At 52.0% G+C, this 21,937-nt stretch overlaps 5 protein-coding genes across 5 annotated transcripts; 3 read left to right on the top strand and 2 right to left on the bottom strand.

Annotated features, from left to right (window-relative positions):
- Window positions 1-589: 589 nt before the first annotated feature.
- Window positions 590-1,193, top strand: BO82DRAFT_369041 (uncharacterized protein; the record flags this gene model as incomplete). Its single annotated transcript, XM_025637149.1, has 3 exons — window positions 590-737; window positions 822-997; window positions 1,056-1,193. The coding sequence occupies 3 exons, from the start codon at window positions 590-592 to the stop codon at window positions 1,191-1,193; spliced, it is 462 nt and encodes a 153-aa protein (XP_025487032.1).
- Window positions 1,194-4,388: 3,195 nt separating this feature from the next.
- On the bottom strand, window positions 4,389-8,991 carry BO82DRAFT_436335 (ABC drug exporter AbcA; the record flags this gene model as incomplete). The annotated part of the gene is made up of 3 exons (XM_025641104.1): window positions 8,334-8,991; window positions 5,815-8,274; window positions 4,389-5,764 (listed from the first exon to the last, which is right to left on the bottom strand). The coding sequence occupies exons 1-3, from the start codon at window positions 8,869-8,871 to the stop codon at window positions 4,389-4,391; spliced, it is 4,374 nt and encodes a 1,457-aa protein (XP_025487033.1). The 5' UTR covers window positions 8,872-8,991.
- Window positions 8,992-10,198: 1,207 nt separating this feature from the next.
- Window positions 10,199-12,252, bottom strand: BO82DRAFT_425206 (cytochrome P450; the record flags this gene model as incomplete). Its single annotated transcript, XM_025640322.1, has 8 exons — window positions 10,199-10,364; window positions 10,459-10,707; window positions 10,781-11,136; window positions 11,199-11,274; window positions 11,339-11,404; window positions 11,475-11,745; window positions 11,815-11,943; window positions 11,994-12,252. The coding sequence occupies 8 exons, from the start codon at window positions 12,250-12,252 to the stop codon at window positions 10,199-10,201; spliced, it is 1,572 nt and encodes a 523-aa protein (XP_025487034.1).
- A 1,162-nt stretch (window positions 12,253-13,414) lies between these two features.
- Window positions 13,415-16,264, top strand: BO82DRAFT_406782 (bifunctional terpene synthase/polyprenyl synthetase family protein; the record flags this gene model as incomplete). The annotated part of the gene is made up of 9 exons (XM_025639591.1): window positions 13,415-13,691; window positions 13,774-13,796; window positions 13,857-14,113; window positions 14,213-15,032; window positions 15,102-15,256; window positions 15,313-15,476; window positions 15,534-15,635; window positions 15,693-15,838; window positions 15,944-16,264. The coding sequence occupies 9 exons, from the start codon at window positions 13,415-13,417 to the stop codon at window positions 16,262-16,264; spliced, it is 2,265 nt and encodes a 754-aa protein (XP_025487035.1).
- Window positions 16,265-19,395: 3,131 nt separating this feature from the next.
- BO82DRAFT_425212 (MFS transporter) lies at window positions 19,396-21,300 on the top strand (the record flags this gene model as incomplete). The annotated part of the gene is made up of 5 exons (XM_025640323.1): window positions 19,396-19,411; window positions 19,451-19,802; window positions 19,866-20,473; window positions 20,524-20,770; window positions 20,857-21,300. 5 exons carry the CDS (start codon window positions 19,396-19,398, stop codon window positions 21,203-21,205), a joined length of 1,572 nt encoding a protein of 523 aa, XP_025487036.1. The 3' UTR covers window positions 21,206-21,300.
- Between the last annotated feature and the right edge of the window lie 637 nt (window positions 21,301-21,937).

Consider the following 21,937-nt stretch of genomic DNA (forward strand, 5'->3'; position numbering starts at 1 on the left):
CTGAAGAATGGCCGTCCAAGTGACCCGCCACAGTGGCGGTACAGTCTTCTATCGGGGGAAACCTCGTCTCGATCGTCCGGCCGGAAAAGTGGATCACCAGTTCGCGCGGCGGTGCCCCGGTTAAGGTAAGGTGTCCGGGGTGCTACTCGCTTGGAGTTGCTGCCGATCGCTGGGGTTCGCCCCCGACGCTTGGCACCGGCCCGGGCAGTAACCACCGATCCTCCATCCAAGATCCCGTCTCGTCTATACTCTCCTTGTTTGCACTCCCCGCAATAGCATCACAACGCGGCGCAGCTGAGCTGGGGCTGAACCTCAGCTGCGCCCGCTATCTCCTTCCAAGCGAGTTTCTCGGGTTGACTTGCCTGCAGTTCCACGTTGACGACGAAGAACGCATGGTTCGATTCGGCATCGCCGACTCCCCAGCACGCCATCCTCTCAATCAGCAGTATGCTGGGTCTATAAAATGGGAAACTCCCCCGTCATTGAGATAGCTTTTCATCAACAACAGCAACTTTTAAATCATCCTCTCAACTACTCACTTCTACACTCTTTAGACACCTTCGTCTACCACAATCCACACATCTTCATCATGCCTGTCTCTAAGGGAAACACCATCACCATCCCCACCCAGTTCCTCGGCGGCGCGGAGGGCAAGAAGGTCACCGTCCGGTGGCAGCAGACCTTCCGCGACCGCCACGAGGACTACTGGATCTGCAAGTGGACGAACAAGACCAACCGTAAGTCTCAATCTCGAACCCGCTCCCGAGCCATTGCTCCATGCCATCGAATCAGCGTGACTGACTGCTCTTCTGCCCCTCCAGCCGGCGACCAGGGCGTCATCTTCGTGCAGGCCAGCAAGCTCGAGCAGCTGAAGTCACGCAAGGTCGACGGCGACGACCTCACCGTCGTCGTCAGCGACGAGTTCCAGTACGGCCAGAAGAAGGACCAGACCAACCGCTTCCTGGTCTACCACGACAAGTCCAACAAGCCCTATCAGGTTGGTGTTGCTCCAAGAAGCAGGCCTCTACAGTTCACACATGCTCACACATTCACAGCACCGCTTCATGGAAAATACCCTGACCTCCCTCGGTTCCAAGGGCGCCGACTTCGTTATCAGCCTCGGATACTCCGACGTCTCCAAGGTCGAGGATATCCTCAAGCACTTCATCGGTGACTACCTCAAGGACTTTTAGAGGCTGCGCATGGGTGGCTTGATGCCGCTGAGCGGGCAAGATGATGGGTAGATGTCTGGTAGAGGAGGGGATGAGGTGTTTGCAAGGGGGCTTTATCTTGGTTGAGTTTGCGATCGATCGTGTCTGAGTGTTAATTTTGGCCTTTGTTTCAGTTTACAGTCTTGTGTGTTTTTTCGATTTATGTCTTTTGCTCTGCAGAGTCGCGAGTTTTCTCCAATGGCACAATCCTTACTGCATTAAGGTTGCCTTGTTTTGTTTAAGCAGGGAGAGTAGTCGTAGTCTGTGCATAGGATGTCTGTGACTTGTTTTGCCGGCGAATACGAACAGTGAGGATGAAAAATGTTACTTCCCGTAGCAGCTCGTGTGGCTTTCTCTGGGCCTAGGCTAACCCTCGGTCGCTACAACACGTCGTATCTCCGAGCAAATGAACATCGGCTTGAGATAAATCACTAAAGCAGTCTCCGCAAGCCTGACCTAAGCCCGACAGTAGGGCTGTTGACCCCAGAGACGCATACCAGCGCCAAGATACTAAAAATAGGCGCTACCATTCTGTGGAACGTGGCTGCAGCCTGTGGGTAAGCAAAGATTTATCAGGGGTAACCACAATGGTATGAAGAATAGTAGGTATAATGGTTGCTTAGTAGTATTCCTGCTTCATAACAAAGATAATTAGTGCCTTGAAAGCCCTGTGTTATATACTCAGTCTGAGAGACACCCGTTGTAAACAGGAGAAGGGATGAGAAATATATACTTCCGACCAGTAAGAAGCATTGGCTCCCATGGACATGTTAGTAATGCGATATTTGATTTGCAGGGACTGAGGTCATCCTTCAGTCATTCAACTACTACTACAATTTTCATTGTGTGACGTGTATCTCTTATCGATTTTCTTTTCTTCGGGTTCAGATTTTCAGGTTGAGATGTCAGACGCCAATTCACGGGCGCCCGAATTCCTATCTTACGAGCATATCGGATCTTCTCGTCGAATACCGATCGACTCAGAGCTGAGAAGAGTAACTTAACTGCATAGGATTTTTTGCTTAACTTCATTCAAGAAATTTACCGTTGGGGGGGGTGGGGGCGAGCCTAGGGCCGACGACCGACCGATTGCCTGGAAAACAGAGTGAGCGAGCTCCTTACCCTTTCCCCATGGCAGTCACTGAATATAAGCCTTTCCCTTCCAAGAGCTGATACATACGACCACAGGGTGTGGAAAACAGGGCTTCCCGTCCGCTCAGCCGTACTTAAGCCACACGCCGGGAGGTTAGTAGTTGGGTGGGTGACCACCAGCGAATCCCTTCTGTTGTATGTTTTTTTCTCCCTCTCTTCGACTAAGTACTTTTGTACACGTTGTAGGAGTGGTAGGACATAGTTGAGAACATATATGTAGTAGTGATTTGAGGGAAGTAGACGGTGCTGGGCAGCCACAAGATGCGGCAGCAGGTCGACGAGGTCCGATGTCTATATCACCCGTCGAGTCTCGAAAGCCCCTAGAAAACGCGACTTGTGCGGGTGGCGTCGGGTCCGTGAACAGTACAGTACTAACCCATCATCATCTCATTTACTATTCTCAATACGGCTGTCAAACACCCCTACCAAAACCTTTTGCTTTTACGTATGCGTACCGGTGCTGTTCACTGAACGTAACCTCTCCTTCCCCGGATGTAAATTAGTTATAGAGTATGATCCCTATCTCTTATAGTTGGCTAAGATCAGAGTAGCTTTCATAAAAGTCTACATATAGAGAAGAAAGAGCGTTACTATATAATAGTTATTCTTATTTTAATCTTTATATGTTCAATTCAGATAACGTAACTAACTCTTGTTTTCACAAACACTTAACTACATCTGTCATTGACATATTTGACTGTGTAGTAACCCAGTAAGATTTTGGTTTACAGTCAAAAGCTTAAGGCTTGCCGGGGAAGGCAATGGCTCCCCCATTCATCGCTGACCTCAAAGACAATGTGGCCAATACAGCGGGAAACACACGCCAACATCTCGGACCGCTGTTCCGATTTTGTCAACCTGAAAGTTGGAGGATTTTAGGAGTTTGAAAAGCACTAGCGGCAAGTATAACTTCACTCTTTGCCTGCACAGTCTTTGAGACACCATCGAAACTGTATTAGACGCCAATGGCTCTGGGAGGCCTGTTTTTATCGAACAGAATTCTCTCAACAAATGCGCTCATAAGAACATGAATATTTTGTCGGAGCTCAGCAGGCTTATAATAGGCCGAGGCAGAGTTGCCTCTCTTACCCTGCGAGCCAATACTAGCAAGGCAAGAATGAGCCCACAGAGCTGTGATAATTACTCGAGAAACACAAAAGACGGCACATTCGACATCCAAGCGCGGATGGAGTAAAGGTTAACTGATGCTTACTCTTTCAGTTAGCAGTATATATTGTTTCTTGACCGGATTAAAGTTCAGATATGAGCGGATTTCCATGTTCACATTTGGCAAGACACCGGATCAGAGCGTCACACGATGATCTTATGCACTGTGCGGGAGGACATTATGCATTGGCATGTAGAATGACGGGAGAGATGCATCATCGGAGACACCTGTTGAAATAACTTTAGCAGCGCAATCGGTGATTCAGGCTGCGATCGACAGTCACTGAATATGACCCAGTGAAGATTTTGTCCGACCCGACCGACCACGGTGGTCCTGGATGCCATTGATATTAGCAGACCTTGCACAGTCAAGATATATATCCAAGTCCACTCTGCCTGCGAGACTAGATCACCCACCACATAGTAGACATTACCTCGTCGTGGTATCTATAGGCTAGGCAAAATAATCCTTGTATCTCGAATCCTTGTGTGTCAGGTGCTGCGCGGGTAAGCTCGTAGATAAGGCTGCTTTTCTATTGCACAACTGGAGGTGAGTTAGGGCAAGTGCGCTTCAGGGAAGGGTAAGCAGTCACCCCAGTCGCGCAACAGTTTGACACCTTTTATTGCATGTATGAAAGTAATCACAGATCTAGGCCGGGGAGTAGTGTATAAACCCTCTATCAAAACAAGTAAGCTACATTTAAATGCTATCTCTAGTATTAGTCTTATTCTTACTATTAGCACTGATATAACAACGCCATACAAAGTCCCTACTCTACCCAGACGATATTCATACAAGTAATGAGCCGAAGCAAAACACAATATCAACCCGACCATAACAACAGAGACCAGTTACCCTCAAGCTTGTGGAGCCACAGCCACTGGCTTCTTCACCCGCGGCACCCTGATCCACCAGTACAGCAGACACGCAGCCACAATATTCGTGACGATGAACACCCACATGAGCCCGAAGTTGCGCCAGACATCCGCGTAGCTCGCCCCGACCCCGCGCAGATACGCATTCGTGTCCGCGACCGGGCAAAATCGGCAGTCCGCCGTCGCGGCCTCCTCCAGCAAATACCCGCCCGCCTGCGCGATGTAAGGCGCCAGGTACTGGCCGCAGGTGGCGTTGACGGGGTCGAAGCGCAGATACTCGTTGGCGGCGCAGGTGACGGTCGTGTCGGCGATACCCACGGACAGCATCCCGCTCACCAGGTAGGTGAACGGGGAGACGCGGTACATGAAGATCCAGAACCCGGGCAGCTGGGCGGGGGTCGCGAGCACCCCGCAGAAGAGCAGGCAGAGCAGCAGCAGGAAGCTCCCCAGGTTGCCGGCGTTCTCCGCGGCGTCGAGCGCCGCGATCATAAAGTGGGCGAAGGTCGACGAGAACAGCAGGAAGGTCCAGATCAGCAGCCACATCTGCGCGCCCCGCAGGTGCACGGTGTCGGTGGGTTCGGCGTTGCGGTACATCCCGATCGGGTAGTACCAGCACAAGAACATGAGGATGGACATGAGCGAGTTCCAGAATAGTTCCACGCCGATGTTGCTGAGCATGAAGACCTTCCATGAGTAGGTCTTCGACGGCCGCTCGCGCACTTCGTATAGTGCCCGCTGCGTGACGAAATGCGGCATGATCTGTTGGATGAGCTGCCCGAATTGGATGAGTAACAGGAAGATGCTGAACATTTGATTCTGCAGGCCCTGGATTGTGTTGGGGGTGTTGAAGAGCGAGAAGCCGACGAAGAGAGCGGGCAAGACGCAGAGAATGGCTTTGGAGTAGATGTAGATGGGCGAGCGCCAGAACTGCCGGAAGACTCGGATCTGCACTTCACGGAGCTGAGTGCAGAAAGGGGCAGCAAATTCGCGATAGCTGGCTCGGTCCTCGCGCTCAGTGCTGGAGCTGACGCGGGCCGGTGGGTTCTGCTGGGAGCGCTCGAGCTTCAGTAAGCTGAGGTGCGCTTGGACTTGTGCGTATTCAGGAGAATTGCGCCATGTCTCGAACCAATCGATGTCCGTGTGGGAGCCAGGAGCGGCACCGATAACGTCAAGCATCCATTCAGCAGGATTCGCTGCCGGGGGGCAGGGAGGGCCCCCGTTGCGTACGAAGTAATCAATCAGAGTCTGCGAGTTCTTGCCAATTTCTCCAAAGTATACGGTCTGGCCACCGGCTTGAAGGAAGAGGAGGCGGTCAAAACGCTGGAACAGCATAGCAGACGGCTGGTGGATGGTACACACTGGGATGGAGTTAGTGAATAGTGATGGATGCCTGAAACCCCAAACTTACAGATCGCCTGGCCGTTGTTCTTCAGTTTATTGAGGAGATCAAGGATAGCCCAGGATGTCTGGGAATCGAGCCCCGACGTGGGTTCATCCAAGAAAAGAAGCAGGGCCGGTCTCGCCGCAAGCTCTACCCCGATTGTGAGACGTTTCCGTTGCTCAACATTGAGGCCTTCTCCAGGGACGCCGATAACAGCGTCAGCATAGTCTGTCATATCAAGAAGCTTGATGACTTCGGTTGCATAGTTGATCTTTTCTCGGCGAGGAACATGCGCAGGCTGGCGAAGAAGAGCGGAGAACTCCAGCGCCTCGCGCACCGTGGCAGTGCTCAAGTGTAGATCCTGTTGCTGGGCATAGCCAGTCTTGCGTTGAAACGATTCATCCCGCAGTTTACCGTCGACTAGCATTTCTCCACTGATCACTCCCAGAGTGGTACGTGTAGCTAGCACATCCAGGAGTGTGGTCTTCCCAGCCCCAGAGACCCCCATCAGAGCGGTTAAGGTCCCTGGCTTGACCCACCCGTCAACGTGATCAAGGATCCTACGATTCTCCTTCCCAATTCTGATATCGAAACAAACATCCTTCCACTGGAAGATTGCAGTTTGGCTTTCGATCATCACAAGGTCATCGGGGTCGGACTTAGACTTCTCTTGAAAAGCACTGCGGTCACTGCCCCCTTCAAAATCGTCAGGCTTACCGCTCTTGAGTGCCCTATGTCCGCGGGGAAACACCAGGATCTCGCCCTTAGATTTCTTTTCAGTGATGTAGTCAGTGGCGATCAGGTAGATGGCCCCAAGAATGACCATGAAGGCGAGGATGATCCCAATATTCCTCCATTTGTGGGAGACGTTGTAGTCATATGCTGATTGGATGTAGGCATTACCATTGACAAATGCTTGACCGGGCACCGATCCGACAGTAGAGCAGACATAATTCTCAGGTTGAAGATCCATGTAGCTCGGGCCCGATGGGACATAGGATATACACTGAAAGTCACGGTGGTGGAACTCATTGATCATGAGAGACTCGAAACCATAATTGATGGGATTGATATAGGCAATCCAACGCGCCCATCCGAGCATATACCCGGTCGGGATCGCAAACCCAGTATAAGAATAGAGACCGAGAAGGACAACCGCGCAAAAGGGCAAAGCCTGAACAAGAGATCTCGTCAACGACGCCATAGACCGGAAGAACATCGACATCGTCAGCGTCAGGATGAATGAAGTGAAAATGAAGAAAAAGAATGCCCCAGGTTCTCGCCTCAAGTTGGTCATAAAGTAGAGAACTGTATTCGACAGGATAGCGTTGAGGACTTTGTACGGCAAGTCTATGACCATTGAGGAAACCGCTTCGGCAGATGGGTGGTACAGAGCATAGCGCGAGTGCTTCTCTACGATTCCTCGTTGCGCGTATAGAGTCAGCATCTCCAGGCCGCATCCAAGCGCATTGATGAGACAAGCAAAGAATAGAAGGGCACCGCGCTGGAAGAAGGTGCTGGTGTTGGGCTGGAGGTCATAGTAGATACTGGCAATCACAAGAGCAGTGATAAAGTTTCCAATTAACGATGATATTGTGACACTGGGATCGGCTTTCAAGCGTTGGTATCCTCGCCATAGGCACAGATTCACCTGTTGGGCATAGGATAGAGTGTAAGGTGAGGATACGCGCTGGACCCGGGCTTGTTGAGCCCGGCGAGAGTTTTGAAACTTGTCGAGAAACTCTCCATTCAGCATGAACTTTGTGTTATAGTTTTGGATGTCTTGCAGAAGCCGTGCTCGCTGTGGTGAGTTCTGCCATCGTGCAGCGAATTCATCAGGTGTTCGAGGCACGCGGCCTTCGTGACCTGGCTGCACGACACGCTCGATATGACTAGTCATGGATGTTAAGAAGTCTGCATCGGTCTGTCGCTCGGGGCAGGCAAAGCCCATGTCCAAAAAGTACTGCTTCGCGGCGTCTGTCCGACCGAAGAAGATCTGGCGCCCTTCGTATAATACCAGCACCTTGTCGAAATAGTTGTAGGCAGCTTGAGGGGCTTGATATAGCGAAACACAGGCAGTAACACCGTTGATATCTGCCTGCATGCGAAGCGCCTTGCAGAACTCGATGGCATTTGCGCTGTCAAGGCCGCGGGTGGAGTTATCCCAACATTGTAGGGGAGCACTGCTGAGGCAAGCTTCGGCAATACTGACTCGCTTGCGCTCACCACCAGATACACCACGGATGAAGTCGTTTCCGACGATTGTATTCTTAGTGTGGCTGATACCAAGTATAGCCATTATCACGTCTCGCTTGTGGCTGGCATACTGGGCCACATCCACGCCACCGGGAATGTGCCGTGGTGCTCGGGCGCGCGCCGCGAAGTATAGGGTATCTCCGACCGTGAGCTTGGGAAAGTGGACATCGACCTCGGCGGCATATGTGGCTTCCCCTCGGAATTCGTGGGCCATTTGCTTTGCGCTCACGCCTAGCAGCATTCAGTATCGAATCATTTACTCATCTATCTTGTAGGTTGGTTGGACATACCTTGATAGTTGATACTAGATTCCTTATCGATATGGAAGCCATCCGTCTCCCCAGCGATGGTCTTCAAGAAGGTCGAGCATCCTGAGCCAGGAGGTCCAAGAACTACCAGCATCTCGCCAGCCTCCACGGCACCCTCCAGGCGCTGTAGGATCTGGATTCTGCGCTGGTTCTGAGTACCGAGCGCCTTTCTTGCCAGAGCCAGCGCTTCAAACCAGACATTGCCGACGCTTTTCTGGTAATCTGTGTCGGAACCAAAACCGTGCACGTTGAGATTGTTAAAGGCGATCCCCAGAGTTCGCAGTGGATGTGCCTGTTCATCCTCGGTGTGAACATGTAGCATGGCCTTACACCATGCTAAAGCATCGAAATTGTTACCGTTGGGATCCAGGGCTGATCCTGGCTCGGCAGCAAAAGGGTTCTGCCCGGCAGTAGAGAAAGTGCTCTGCTCAGTGAACTGCCTGGCTAGTTGATGAACCTCCTCTGCCCTTTTCTCCATGTGAGTATTGAGGCCATTTTCGACCTCATGGTCGTCGGTCATCACTGCAAGCGTTCGGAGCCGAGGGCGCCAATCTGAACGTGATCACCCGAACAAATTAGAGCCACAGGGTAGTTGAAGAAAAGTCTCAAGTTGAAGGGCAAAAGAACAGAGGACCTAAGATGGTCCCAGCCCTATCCTCCTCTTGTAGAAGAGCCCCTTTCTCTGCTTGTTGACTGTTCAGCTGGAAAATTAGGGTTGGCTTTCATATTGGGTAACGTGATCCACAGCAATGTTCTTTGTCTGCCGACTCATGGGTCCAGTGTGGCTCTCGTCAGCCAACACCTATCTGCTAGCATCAACCAGAATCAGCCAGAATTAGCCAGCGTCAGCCAAGATCACCCAAGGTCAGCCATCAGCCAGAATCAAAATGATCTTCGGGCTACGGGTATCCATCAACATCCATGCCGTGCATGCGTTCAATGTTTGCTATGTCTCGATGTTTGCGTTCTCATCGAATTGTTCCTCTTCTGCACGGAGAGATAATTTTATCGCGCATTCACCACCTCCCGAATTTGTCACCACCCATGTCGTATAACAGCCATTCTCGTACAGGGTTGTAGGTGTTTGCTGCGCAGATCTGTTTGCTTCCCGTGAAGACATTCTTTCTTTTTCCATCCTGGTGTTTTCAGCGACCAAATCATTCCGCAGGCCCCCTTTTCTGTGTTCCCTGTCATTTCTCAATTTCTTTGTTTTTCTCCTCTCGAAATATTACCTTGATAATCTGTAGCCCCTCATGCCAGTCATTGATTGGGCCTTGCTTTACCTTCCAAGAAACTCTGTTTTACCTTTTCTAATCTCGTTGTTTTCTTCTTATTGTAGCTCCAGGTCTCATGATTTTCAAGCGGTGAGGATCATCCTGGCGAGTGCCTTACCGCGCTCAGCGACACGATTAGGGACGTACTAGATGAGGACCTTCCATCAGTTATACTGTGCATTCCACAACCAACTATTTCTGCAAATCAAGCAGGATTCTTCGGGCTCTCCGGCAGAACGTCATAGGACTTCACCGCAGCGATCTCCTCTCAAATCTCTCATTCTTTCTAGCCAAGATATGTGTGGTAGTTGCCGTGGTTCATGCTTCGGCGACCAGAGTGAACGAGAAAAGTAGCCACGTGGGTGCTAGCAAACGATGATCAATTCTGGCAATTAGATGCTTCGCATCAGAAAATCGAATTTCTGTATCCATTTAGGTAGCCAAGGCCGCAAAAAATACTCCCGTCCATTAGCTACACAATTCAATCTGCCCCCCCCCTTATCTCCCTAACAACCCTGTCTGTAATGTACCCCCCTCTACTTTCACCTTCCTCATGACCATTCACAACCTCATCTACACCATTCTCACTCTCACCCCCTTAGTCCCGAACTCCGGAATCCCTCCCACGTAGTCCCGCACGGGAACCACATCCGCCTCGGTAGTCTCGAACAGCTCCAGCTGCGGCGCCCCCGGGCGAAACAAAACCGCCAGCACCCAGTACATTTCAGCCAAGGCAAGACTAGTTGTTGCGATTTAGCCAAAGAAAACCTCGACTACGTGCCAGGATTCCGAAGATCCTTGAGAAGGAAAGGTTCAAAGGAAAGAACTCTTACTTCATGCCAATGCACATCCTCGAACCGCGGGCGAAGGGAACCCAGTTCCGGTTCATGTTGGGGTGATGTCTGTCCTTCATCCACCGCTCGGGGAGGAACCTGGCCGGCTCGGGGAAGGTCTCTGGGTCGGAGTGGAGGCTGTGCGAGGACATGCCGACGGGGGTGCCGGCGGGGATCGTCCACTCCCTGAACCGCAGAGGTTGATCGGGCGAGACGCGGGCGAGGTGACGCATGACCCCATAACTTAGTCTAGCATCCCCTCGGATCAGCTATTGAAGTCCAGGCTGAAAAGAGGAGTTCCCTGGAGATTGATCATACATACCGCAACCCCTCTTTGACAATCCCGTGCAAGTATGGCAACCGCTCCAGTTCCTGCCAAGTGGGTCGCTTCGCGGGATACCCGGCCATGATGTCCTTCAGCTCCTCCCGGAGCCGTCCGCGCATCTGCGGGTTAGACAGGATATGGTAGAAGATCATGCTGAAGGCGCGGACCAACGTGGCCGTGCCCGCGCCGAACAGCTGCAAGGCCTCGCGCGCCAACCGTTCGGTCTCGCGCTCCGTCTCGGGCATGTCGCTGGAGAGCACGTGGCGGAAAACGGAGCTGCGGCCGGCCTCCTGCTGCACCTTGGCGGCACGACCCATGTCCTTTTTGGCTTCGGTGATGTGGTCGAAGGCGTACTGGTCTATGTTTAGCGAAGAGAACCGAGATTGCAAGCAAGAGAAAAGAGGAGACAACCTACCTGATGCAGGCTCTTGAACGCCGCGGCTCCCGGAGAAAAGTGCATCACGAGTCCCCGCGGGATGAGTTGCGTGAGGCTGGCTATTGCATTAGTTTTCCGAAGCAGAAGAAAAAGGAAGCAAAATTGGCCAGAGTACTCACGAGATCAAATAAGGAAACTGCACGAAAAGGTGCACCTGTAGCTGGTAGGTGTGGATCGTGACATACCTGCACAATCCTGCAGTAAGTAGGCAATTCATCACCAGGTTCCAAAATGGGTTGACGAAGCCTGACTTACCATTCCTTGCCGAAATCCGGGTGCCGGATCATGTCGGGGGACTTCTCCGAGCAGATCTTCGTCACAATGTCACCGGTAAACGCAGCCATCACATGTTCCATCTGGATAGTCCGGCCTGACTTCCGGTAACCCTCGAGTCGATCGGTGAGTAACTGGACTTCATCCAGGATCACCCCCTCGATCTGCGTGACGCCCAGGCGCGAGAAGAATGGGTCGAAGTGCTTGCGGCGGCGGCGATGCAACTCGTGTCCCATGGTCATACCCATGGCTCCTATGAGTTGGTCAGTCATATGCATTCTCGTACAAGTTTTAGAGTGGGAGAAGATGAATAATTCCTTACCCTCAAGTCCTGTCCCTTGAAGGGTGTACCACTTTTCGGAGCGGCGGGTGTTGGAAGCGACATAGAGGGTGTTATAGTAGTCCGGGTCATTGATGACAATTTCATAGGGATTGATGCGGATGATAGGGCCTTGAATAGGAGGATTAGAACAGATCAAAGCCGGAAATTGGGCTACGTACCGTATTCTCTGTGCATTCTCTGAATCTCATGGATGTACATTCCACCTCTGATGACTTCGTGGTAGAACTCATACCATCCGGTCGCAGCAGCAATCTTGGGCCCGGGGAATCGAGATAATGGGTGCAGGTACAGGCGATAGATAACAAGTGCCACGCTATACAGAGCAACCGCGGCGAAGAAAAGCCCGTATATCCCATATATGCTATATAGATTGAGAAAGAGCGTGTGGACAGTCTGAAAATTGACCGAATTCGTCATCTTGTGCTTAATACTAAGGCTTAGACGATAAGCGAGATTTGAAAGTTGAACTGAGTCTCAATCTCAAACCAATATAGAACTTATGCTTGTAGTAACATATACACTTTCAAGAGAGGATTCGTTCAGGGCAAGAGATGTGGGGTCCGGAGGGGGGCAATAGGTAACGACAACTATGTCGTGGTGGCGACCTTGGTCATAGGTTCGCCTGCATATGGTCATGGGAATGTAGCCAGTGTCCCCACATGGATATAGCATAGCGAGCCACTCTAGTCTTATTGGAAACACCGGGCTCCGTGCCTATGACACGTAGTATATCCAGAGCCCGATGTGTTTGACATTGTGGTACTGCGTGATAATACATGATAATGCATGATCCTGCGAGTAGTTCTTTATCATCACAGCCTGTATAGCAGGCTGGATTGGCCACTGAGACAGTGCGTACCTATTCTGTTCAAGGAAGACGCTTCGTTATCTATGATGTAGACCTCAGCCAGCCGCAGCTGAGCATACCCGAGGATGAAGCCGACCAACAAACAACGTCTTCGAAGCTGAATATCGCAAACAAAAGACAGCACTTCTTGCTCACAGACCTCTCAGTTGCTGCATGTCAGCGCCGGACCCCCCACCAGTTCACCTAGTCGTCTGGAACCGTCAGCACAAATCAATGTCCATTAATTTGGATTACAACTGCTACTGCTCGCGCCGCCTTATCAAACACCAGAGAATATCATTTGCATTCCATACAAGTGGGTGATAACAGAGGAGTATGATGTCATCACTCTGCGACTTAGTTCACGGAGTCACCATATTCAACCCCTCAGGAGATGCATGTCGAAGCGCAGATCCTATTCCTCTAACTCACGAGTAAGAATGGGCATTGGCACTCATATTCCACCAGGGTCTTGAGCTCGCTCCAGGAGAGTATGCCGCTCTAGGATAGTTCATCGCACTATCGATGCCGCAAGGAGAATCAGCTTCACAAGGCGGAATCTTTAAATACAGCATTCTCCTCTTGTCATCTCTCTATCTTCTCGATGTCACAGCACACATCTCATCCAATTCACCAAACTGACCCAGTTCACCCGACTCTTGAATACATTCTTCTCGTCCATTTCTGCCTCATTCTCTTCTACTGCCTTGCCTCTTTCATTCTTTCCGGAGCATGGAGTTCAAATTCTCTACGGTGGTAGACCCTAGCACCTACCAAACCCAAGGGTTGTGCGACGGCCTCACCGTGAGATATCACCAGAACACCGAGCTCGAGGAAATCGATTGTCTGAGATGTCAAGAGCACTGGCGCGAGCAAGTCGGGCCGCTGGGGCTCTACAGGGGCGGATTGGGTCACCCCTGGAGCGGGATGAGCATTGCTATCCCTGAAGCCCTTCCAGAAAGACTCGGAATTGTCTCGTACGCGAATGAGCTTGCGTTTCTTCATGATGGTGAGATCTTATGTTGATGTCATGTCTTTCGATTGCTTGCTGCTAGCAGACTAACGAACTGTGGGCGGTTCGCGGAAGCCAGATGTCACCGATATTGCTAAATACGTATGGATCCTCCCCCTCCCGTGCAGACACGAGGAAGAGTAGACTAACGATAAGTACTAGGGCGAAGAACATAACAACGATCTCAAAGCGGCATTTGATCAAGTGATCAGCACCGGAATCATAAAGCATGCCGGGTCTGGAAAGCGCGCGTTGCAGGCGTACGTTGCAAAACGGATGCTGAGCATTGATAAAGACCGCGCAATCACTTCCCTCAAGGCCTGGTCGACCTTCCTCGAGAAGGCAGGACAACAGGAGGACTACAGGTTCAAGTCCGAAGACGAGTACCTGAAATATCGGGTTCATGATGTCGGGATGCTGTCAGCTTTTCTCTCCCTCTCTTTCTTTCCTTCTCCACCGTTTTTCCTGCTTTCATTTTGAGGATCGATGCTAGACTGGGACTAATATGTGCGGTTTAGGTTCTGGTATGGCCTGCTCACCTTCGCGCAAGAGATCACCATCCCTGAGAATGAACTCAACACCTGCCATCAGCTTGCCACCACTGCATACCTTCATATGGCGTTGGTGAACGATCTGGTCTCCTGGGAAAAGGAACGCCAGAGCGCCGCCGCCTTGGGCAAAGATTACGTGACCAACTTCATCTTCGTCGCCATGGAAGAACATGGGATCTCCGAAGATCATGCCCAGGAACGATGTCGTCGGGAAATTCAAAAGGCGACCGTCGACTACCTGCGGGTCTTCGAGGAGGTCAAAGCTCGCGACGACCTCTCCCCTGATACCAAGCGGTATCTGGAGTCGGTCCTGTACAGCATGAGCGGAAACGTGGTTTGGAGCTTCCACAGCCCGAGATATTACACCGACGCATCGTTCAGCGAGCGCCAGCTCGAGTGGATGAAGAACGGCATTCCCAAGGCACAGACGTCGGAGGGTGGTGCGTCCGCTGTGGATCAGAGTGAGGTGAAAATCCGTGATCGCACTGTTAATGGACATCACGCGGTGACTGGCAATGGTACTGACACCGGAAGTCATGACATTCTTAATGGAAATGGCACTCCCCATGAGAACAACAGCCCGGATGCTTCAATCCCGGGAAGAACTACCAATGGACTTAGCAACGGTGACACAAGCCTGCTTAGCGCGGTTATCACGCAGCACCTTTCCGGTCGTGATGGCTTTAAACTTGGAGATCATGACAGGAAATTGGAATCAACCAAGCATGGAGGCCATGATGTCAAGGAGGTAGAATCACCGCTCAAAGGGCAAGATCTTGACGTGAAGGTATGAGACATTACTGCTTTCTTTCTCGAGGCATCCGCAGTTTGCTGATTTGACGAATCCAATCAACAGGTTCTACAGGCCCCATACGAATATATCACGGCTCTTCCATCCAAGGGATTTCGGGAGCATGCAATCGATGCCTTGAATGTCTGGTTCCGCGTGCCGGCCGAGAAACTAGCCATCATCAAATCCATCATTACAATTCTCCACAATGCGTCTTTGATGTGTGTGCTCTCTCCATACTCTATATTTCTAGTGCCACATGTCTGACCATTTCCAGGCTCGATGACTTAGAAGACGGATCTGAGCTTCGACGGGGCAAGGCATCAACCCACATGATCTTCGGGCTCGGTCAGACGGTCAATTCGGCGAATTATCAGCTCATCCGCGCGTTACAAGAAATTCAGAAGTTGGGAGACAACAAAAGCTTGCTTGTATTTACGGGTATGCGTTATAAGTTCCCTCATGGCAGCTGTCCACAGCTGACTTGTTATCTTGAAGAGGAGCTGCACTACCTCTACGTGGGCCAGTCAATGGACCTATACTGGACCAGTAATCTTATCTGTCCTTCTATCAATGAGTACTTCCAGATGGTCGAGCACAGTGAGTTCTGACGTCCCCCAATCAAGAGCAACGCATGGCTCTAACGCCATGGTTTAGAAACCGGCGGTCTCGTCCGGCTCTTCGGTCGCCTCATGGCCCTTCACTCGACGAATCCCGTCCAAGTCGACATGATCGACTTCTCCAATCGCCTCGGACGGTACTTTCAGACCCGGGACGACTACCAGAATCTGGTCTCCGCTGAGGTATGGGCCCCAGTTCCCTGTCCACCACTCCTTCCCCCGCCGGAACCCCCCTTTGCCGTTCCGCATGCTGGGGAACTGACTAACCACCCCGACCAAGAAAAACAGTACACGAAGCAAAAGGGCTATTGCGAAGACCTCGAAGAAGGAAAATTCTCCCTCCCACTGATCCATCTCCTGCAAGCCATGCCAGAGAACCATGTCCTACGGAATGTCTGGATGCAGCGGCGCGTCCGCGGCACCGCGACGCACGCCCAGAAGGAGACGATTTTGGAGCTGATGAAACGGAACGGAAGCCTGCAGTTCACTGAGGACACGCTGGGGGTCTTGTACAGTCACATGGAGAAGAGCATCGGTGAGCTGGAGCGCAAGTTTGGCGCGGAGAACTTCCAGTTGAGGCTGGTTCTGGAGCTGTTGCGCAATGGGTAGGTCGGACGGTGCGCGCCCTGGGGGCGGGGCGTGCATCCTGGAGTTTTTCTCGTATTACTGGGTCTGTTGCGTTTGCTTTTGATGTGCTTTCTGCTTATCGTGCTCTTTGCGTCGTTTTGCTAATGTACCTAGTCGTCCTTACTTTCCGGTTGAACATCTTTCAAAGACTTCATGGTCGTTCATACTCATGATCCACCACGACTTGATTTGTGATGTTTCCGTGTGTGATAAACAGGATACTGTCTTCTATCTTTGGTTACTAGCATCCGGCCGACGTTCGTTCGTTGTGATTTAGCAAGCCGCAATAGCGATTGATAGACATCAAGAATATTCCAGATTTCGTAACAATCGCTTCTTTGGTATTGACAGTTGTTATACCGTTGTCGAGCTTCGGGTAAATCGGTTTGTATATGCCACCAGAAGCTGCAATATGGTGACGCGGTGAGATGAATCTCAAGTCGAGCACCGGTCGGTGATGCTGTTGGAGCCTCGACACTGCCACTGCATCGTGCTTGTCCGCATCTCGCATTTTAATCATAGGCAGGAAATAGGCGGAGGTGCTTGATGACCTTGCCGACCTAGGAAGAGGATGCAACGCCATTGACGTAGGTGGACAGGCTTGCATCATGCTATGCTATGGACTAAGATCCCCACTTGGAGACTACCAAAGACTTCTTAAGGCAGGTAAGCCTTGTTGCGCGGATCATGATTCTGTAGAGGTGCTTCTGACTTCGAGTAATTAGTGAACTGGTGTGCAGGAAGCACTAGTCATTAGCAACAGCCGAAGCTCTTGTCCAAGTATCCGTACTTGCACTGTATTTTTCTCGGGAGACGCTCCGCACGATGCTGCAACACACAAGTCGATACTGGTGATAAGCATACAGATCCCTTCCTCATAGTGCTCGACAACTATGCAAGGTACACAGAGCTTGTGCAACCGCGCATAAGCTACACAATTCCACGGCCGGCAAGCCTACCTGTTACTTCTCCTCAAGCCATTAGTCACCATCTCCAGACACAGCCCGAGCAAGATATGCTTAACCCAGCCAGTTCATTACGATACGTCAGCACGCTCAACCTTCCACATATAATATCCGCCTTTCCGTCCCACCCTTCGCCTGAAATGATATCATCAGCAGAAGCAAGTCCTCGATCCATCGTCAAAATCAGGGCGGGTGTCTATTTGGTGGCTGAATAACTGCCCGCGCCCCTTGCGCGCCAACCTGCGATAATATATCCGCAGAGCTCGCAACACCTTCCCGGAAGTCCTACGCCCTGCCGCCCAGCCATTCTTGCTGCCGGTGCTGCGGACCGATGGAGATGATCTACGTCATGTGACAGGATCGTCTCCAGAGTCAGGGGTGCTTGATCCGAGCCGTTGGGCGAACGTCTGGAGAGCATGTGCGTCGAAGCGGTATTGCGTACTCCATACTGCGGAGGACACGACTCTAGATTCTTTGGCAAACTCGCCGACCGGCAATTGGTCCGTTAACGATAAACCGAAGCTGAAATGTATCGGAAGGGGAAGAGAGGGATCTGATGCGCTCCTTGCATTCCATCTCGAAACGCGATGATAAGGACTGTTGTCATCAGCCGTGGTTAGCAGATGACGAGCTTCGGGGTAAGGAGAGGGAGAGGGGTTCATCGAACAAGATTCTAGCTATCCGATTGAAGTTGATGATGTCACGATTGAGCTCAAAGATCAGACCTGCCAGTTCCGAAGTTGTTGATTCTTGCCCTTGATGCGAATTGGGGCTCACATGGTGACAGGAAGGGAGGGGCAGGCGCCAAGCCGGCCACCCGAAAATCAAGGTTGGCCCCACCCAGACCCTTAAACAGTCGGTCCAGCTGCAAATTTTTGGATGTTTCATGCAATATCGACGAAGATCATCCGAAAGTCAAGACAGGATGATTACGCGGCCAAGGGGTGCTCTCCTTTGTTGATGTCCCGATCGAGCAGAGGACATTCAATCGATTTTCTTGCCAACATGGCATCACAGGTCATTGAAGACCAACAATTAGCCCGTCAAAGCATCGCATCGTCGGTCTCGCTTACTCGCAGATTTGGAACTCTCGGCGCGTGCTTCGAGAAAATTACCCAAAACAGACTAGCAAGCAGTCACAACCATGATAAGTACTTCTCGGCAGGAAGGAGAAAAAAAACTTAGGCGAGAAGGTAAGGCAAGAAGCACGGGCCAGCGTCAAAAGCGATCCACCCGAGCCTTGGAACTGCACGTGGATCCCGCGGATTCCAACGGGCCCCTCAGGGCTGCCCTTTGATTCCTCCCCACCGGTTCAGATTCGTGGCAATTTGGTACCTGGTTAGTGGTCCTGGAGGAGCAATGGTAGCTTTCTCATCCATCGAAATAGCAACCGCTTTTTCTTGATAACTGTCATTCTGGAATTTTGGGCGGGATGATCATAGATACAGGCTGTAGCTTGGTACAGGGACAAGCTTCATGCCGCCAATCAGACTGGCCCCATTCCCCTTGTGACTCCTGCATGAATGCATGGAGCTTTGTAGGGCGAATAAGACACTTTCCGACCATAGGGCTACTAAGGAAGCCACCATGTACGGAGTAGCCATCTGGAGCAAATAGGCTCATAGCAGTGCACGACGGAGAAGAAAAAAAGGTATGACGAATATGAATAGTCTTCCAAATTCAGCAAACACCTGTGAGTCTCTCTCTTGGGGCCATTGCCCTACTACTGATATAAGTGACCGACCCCAGTGCGGTCGCACATGTCCAATGAAGTAACCGCGCGGACCTGCATGCATCGCGACTCACTGATCATGCAAATAGCCCCTCGACGATCATCGTTCCGTCAGGAAGGGGATCACATAATTTAGCAAGCTGATAATCCATCTTGCTGCTGCAATTCCGATACCCAGGCCGCGCGGCAGCCGACCGAGCTCAAGTCTGGATGGCGAGAAACTCTACCTAGTATGGGCGGGACACATATCGGTCGAGCGATACCCACTCTTTTACTTAAGCTGCTCAAGAATCAGAATTTTTTTTATTATTTGTCTGTCTTTTCTAGCTAGCGCATATATTTATTGCTTGTCAGGAGAAGTAGACCCCTTTCCTTTTCTTTTGTTCTTCATCCCAAAACACACACACACACACACCATGGCCATATTTGACCGTGTCTTTCGAAACAAGGGCCAAGAGGCCCCAGTAACAGTTGACAAAGAGGCCAAGGGTCCTCATTTCACTGTATTCTCCAGCCCAGAGTCGTCCCAACCCAGCAGCGAGATTTCATCCGGCTTTGCAACCCCGACAGAAGAGAAGAGCCTCGCTCCGCTGGGGCAATGTCCCGAGATCGGTCGGCTGGCCTCCTGGCGAGGCGCGCTGATCCTGCTGGTGACCTCGGGCTCCCAGTTCCTCGACAATGTGTACATGACGAGCGCCAACGTCGCGCTCTCCTCGATCCAGAAGGACTTTGACGTGAGCAGCACCAACCTGCAATGGATGATCTCCGCATACACCTTGACGTTTGGCGGGTTCCTGCTTCTTGCCGGGGTCCTATCCGATCGGTAACTCCTCTCCCATCCCAGTAGTAACCCAATCACCCCTTGAAATTAACCTTCGTTGTGCAGATATGGCCGGAAGAACATTCTGTGCATTGGCCTATTCTGGCTGTCCGTCTGGACCTTGGCCATCGGCTTTGGCCGGTCCTTCATCTCGCTCACCATCTTCCGAGGCCTGCAGGGCATTGGCGCGGCCATGACGGTCCCGTCCGCGATCGGGATCATCAGCGCCTACTTCACGGGCGTGGATCGCACGCGCGGACTGGCCATCTACGCTTCCTCGGGAACCGTGGGCTTCTGCGTTGGGCTCATCTTCGGGGGTTTTCTGACTTCATCGCTGGGGTGGCGGTACATTTACTACTTCATCGTGATCATCACGGGCTCGCTGTGCATCCTCGGGGCGCTGGTGCTGCCCCGGGACATCATGCCGAAGGAGAAGCCCCGGTTGGATTTCGTGGGCGCGTCGATGTCGACGGCGGGGCTGATCCTGCTGCAGTTCGTCCTGTCAAGCGGAGGCACCTACGGCTGGAGCCAGCCGTTCATCATCGTGCTGCTGATCCTCGCGGTCGTGCTGCTGGTCGCCTTCACCGTGCTGCAGAAGTTCATCGCCTACCCGCTGATGCCGCTCGGGCTGTGGAACATCCCCAACTTTGCGGGGCTGTGGATTGCGGGCTTCAGTATGTTCTCCTACCCATCCTATTCTTGGTTGTCTACTGACGAAGGACAGCCTGCTACGGCAGCTACCAGAACGTGATCTACTACATCGTCCTCATGGCGCAGGAAGTCGACAAGCTGTCCGCGGGGCAGACGGCGCTACGCTTCCTCCCGATGGGGGCGATCGGCTTCGTCGCCTCGATGGGCACCGGCAAGGCGCTGGAGTACGTGAACGGGAAGTACACGCTGCTGGCCGGGTTGGTCCTGACGGTGGTGGCGCCGATCCCGAGCAGCATCACCGCGAGCCCTGAGTCAAGTTTGTATGTATCCCATGATACCCAGTCGAGCCCCTCTCCGAAACCCAATCCAACCCTCCCAATCCCAATACTAATGCAACGGCAAACAGCTGGGTCAACGTCTTCCCGACCTCTCTAATCAGTATAACCGCCGTCTCCCTCATCTTCGTGACAACGAGCACCTGCATCCTGACCACCGTCCCCATCAACGTCAAATCCCTGTGCGGCGGGATGCTCAACACCGCTTTCCAAATCGGCTCCGGCGTCGCCCTCGCCATCTCCGCCGCCGTCACCGAGGCCGTCGACATCGAGAAGGGCCACGACCTCGCCCACCAGTACTCCACGGGCCTATGGTGCTCCGCCGGCCTGGCCGGGTTGGGCCTGATCGTGGCGCTGTTCTCCGTGCGCCGGCGGGGCATCGGGCCCGAGAACCGGGTGGATTCTGTTTGCGCGATCTGAATTTCTGCTTCGGCTGAGCTGGTGCTGGGCATACGGGTTTGGCTTGTGGAAAAGTTTTACTTGATGTGCCTTACGATGCTGCTTTTTTTTTTTTTTTTTCTCACTTTGGGGGTTATGTGGGCAGGATAGATGGAGTTGGAGTTCTACGGTGGCGAATATTCTTCTTGACTGCATATAGTGATAATGGTGAGATGATTGTGAATAATACTAGGTACTTCCCTAACAGACATGAAAACTCGAGTTCAATTAACTGTATTGGTGGTACAGTAGGGCAGATTTAGGTTCTTAGAATTCTCTACTACGAAGAAAAATCAGTTGGCGGGTCCCACGCGCGCGGGTCCCGCTGGTGGAGATGCCCCAACAGCCCATTACCGAGGGGAGGGGGAACCCAGAGATTTTCGGAGGGGCCGGGCGGCCGGGATGGCTTTCTAGTATCTGGTGCTCTATTCAACGGTCGGCTTAGGGTTTTGACTGGCTACGCTGCTTGAATTAACATCGGAGAAATCTGATGGTAATCAAGCTCACAGTGCCCTGTTGCACCTTGCTAAGCTCAGAGTCGTACAGCAGCATCGAGCAGTAGGCAAGAACTAAATCCCCTGCGAGTTAAAATCGACGCACACCCAGGAACCGAACCGAACCGAAGCAAGCTCGGGATACTCAAAGAGGAAATCCCGGGACCGGGTCTAGAATTCTGCGGTCCCAGCACTTACTGCACTGTGGTTCGAGCGAGTG

The sequence above is a fragment of the Aspergillus uvarum genome (assembly GCF_003184745.1).
Source record: "Aspergillus uvarum CBS 121591 unplaced genomic scaffold BO82scaffold_77, whole genome shotgun sequence".
Lineage (NCBI taxonomy): Eukaryota > Fungi > Ascomycota > Eurotiomycetes > Eurotiales > Aspergillaceae > Aspergillus > Aspergillus uvarum.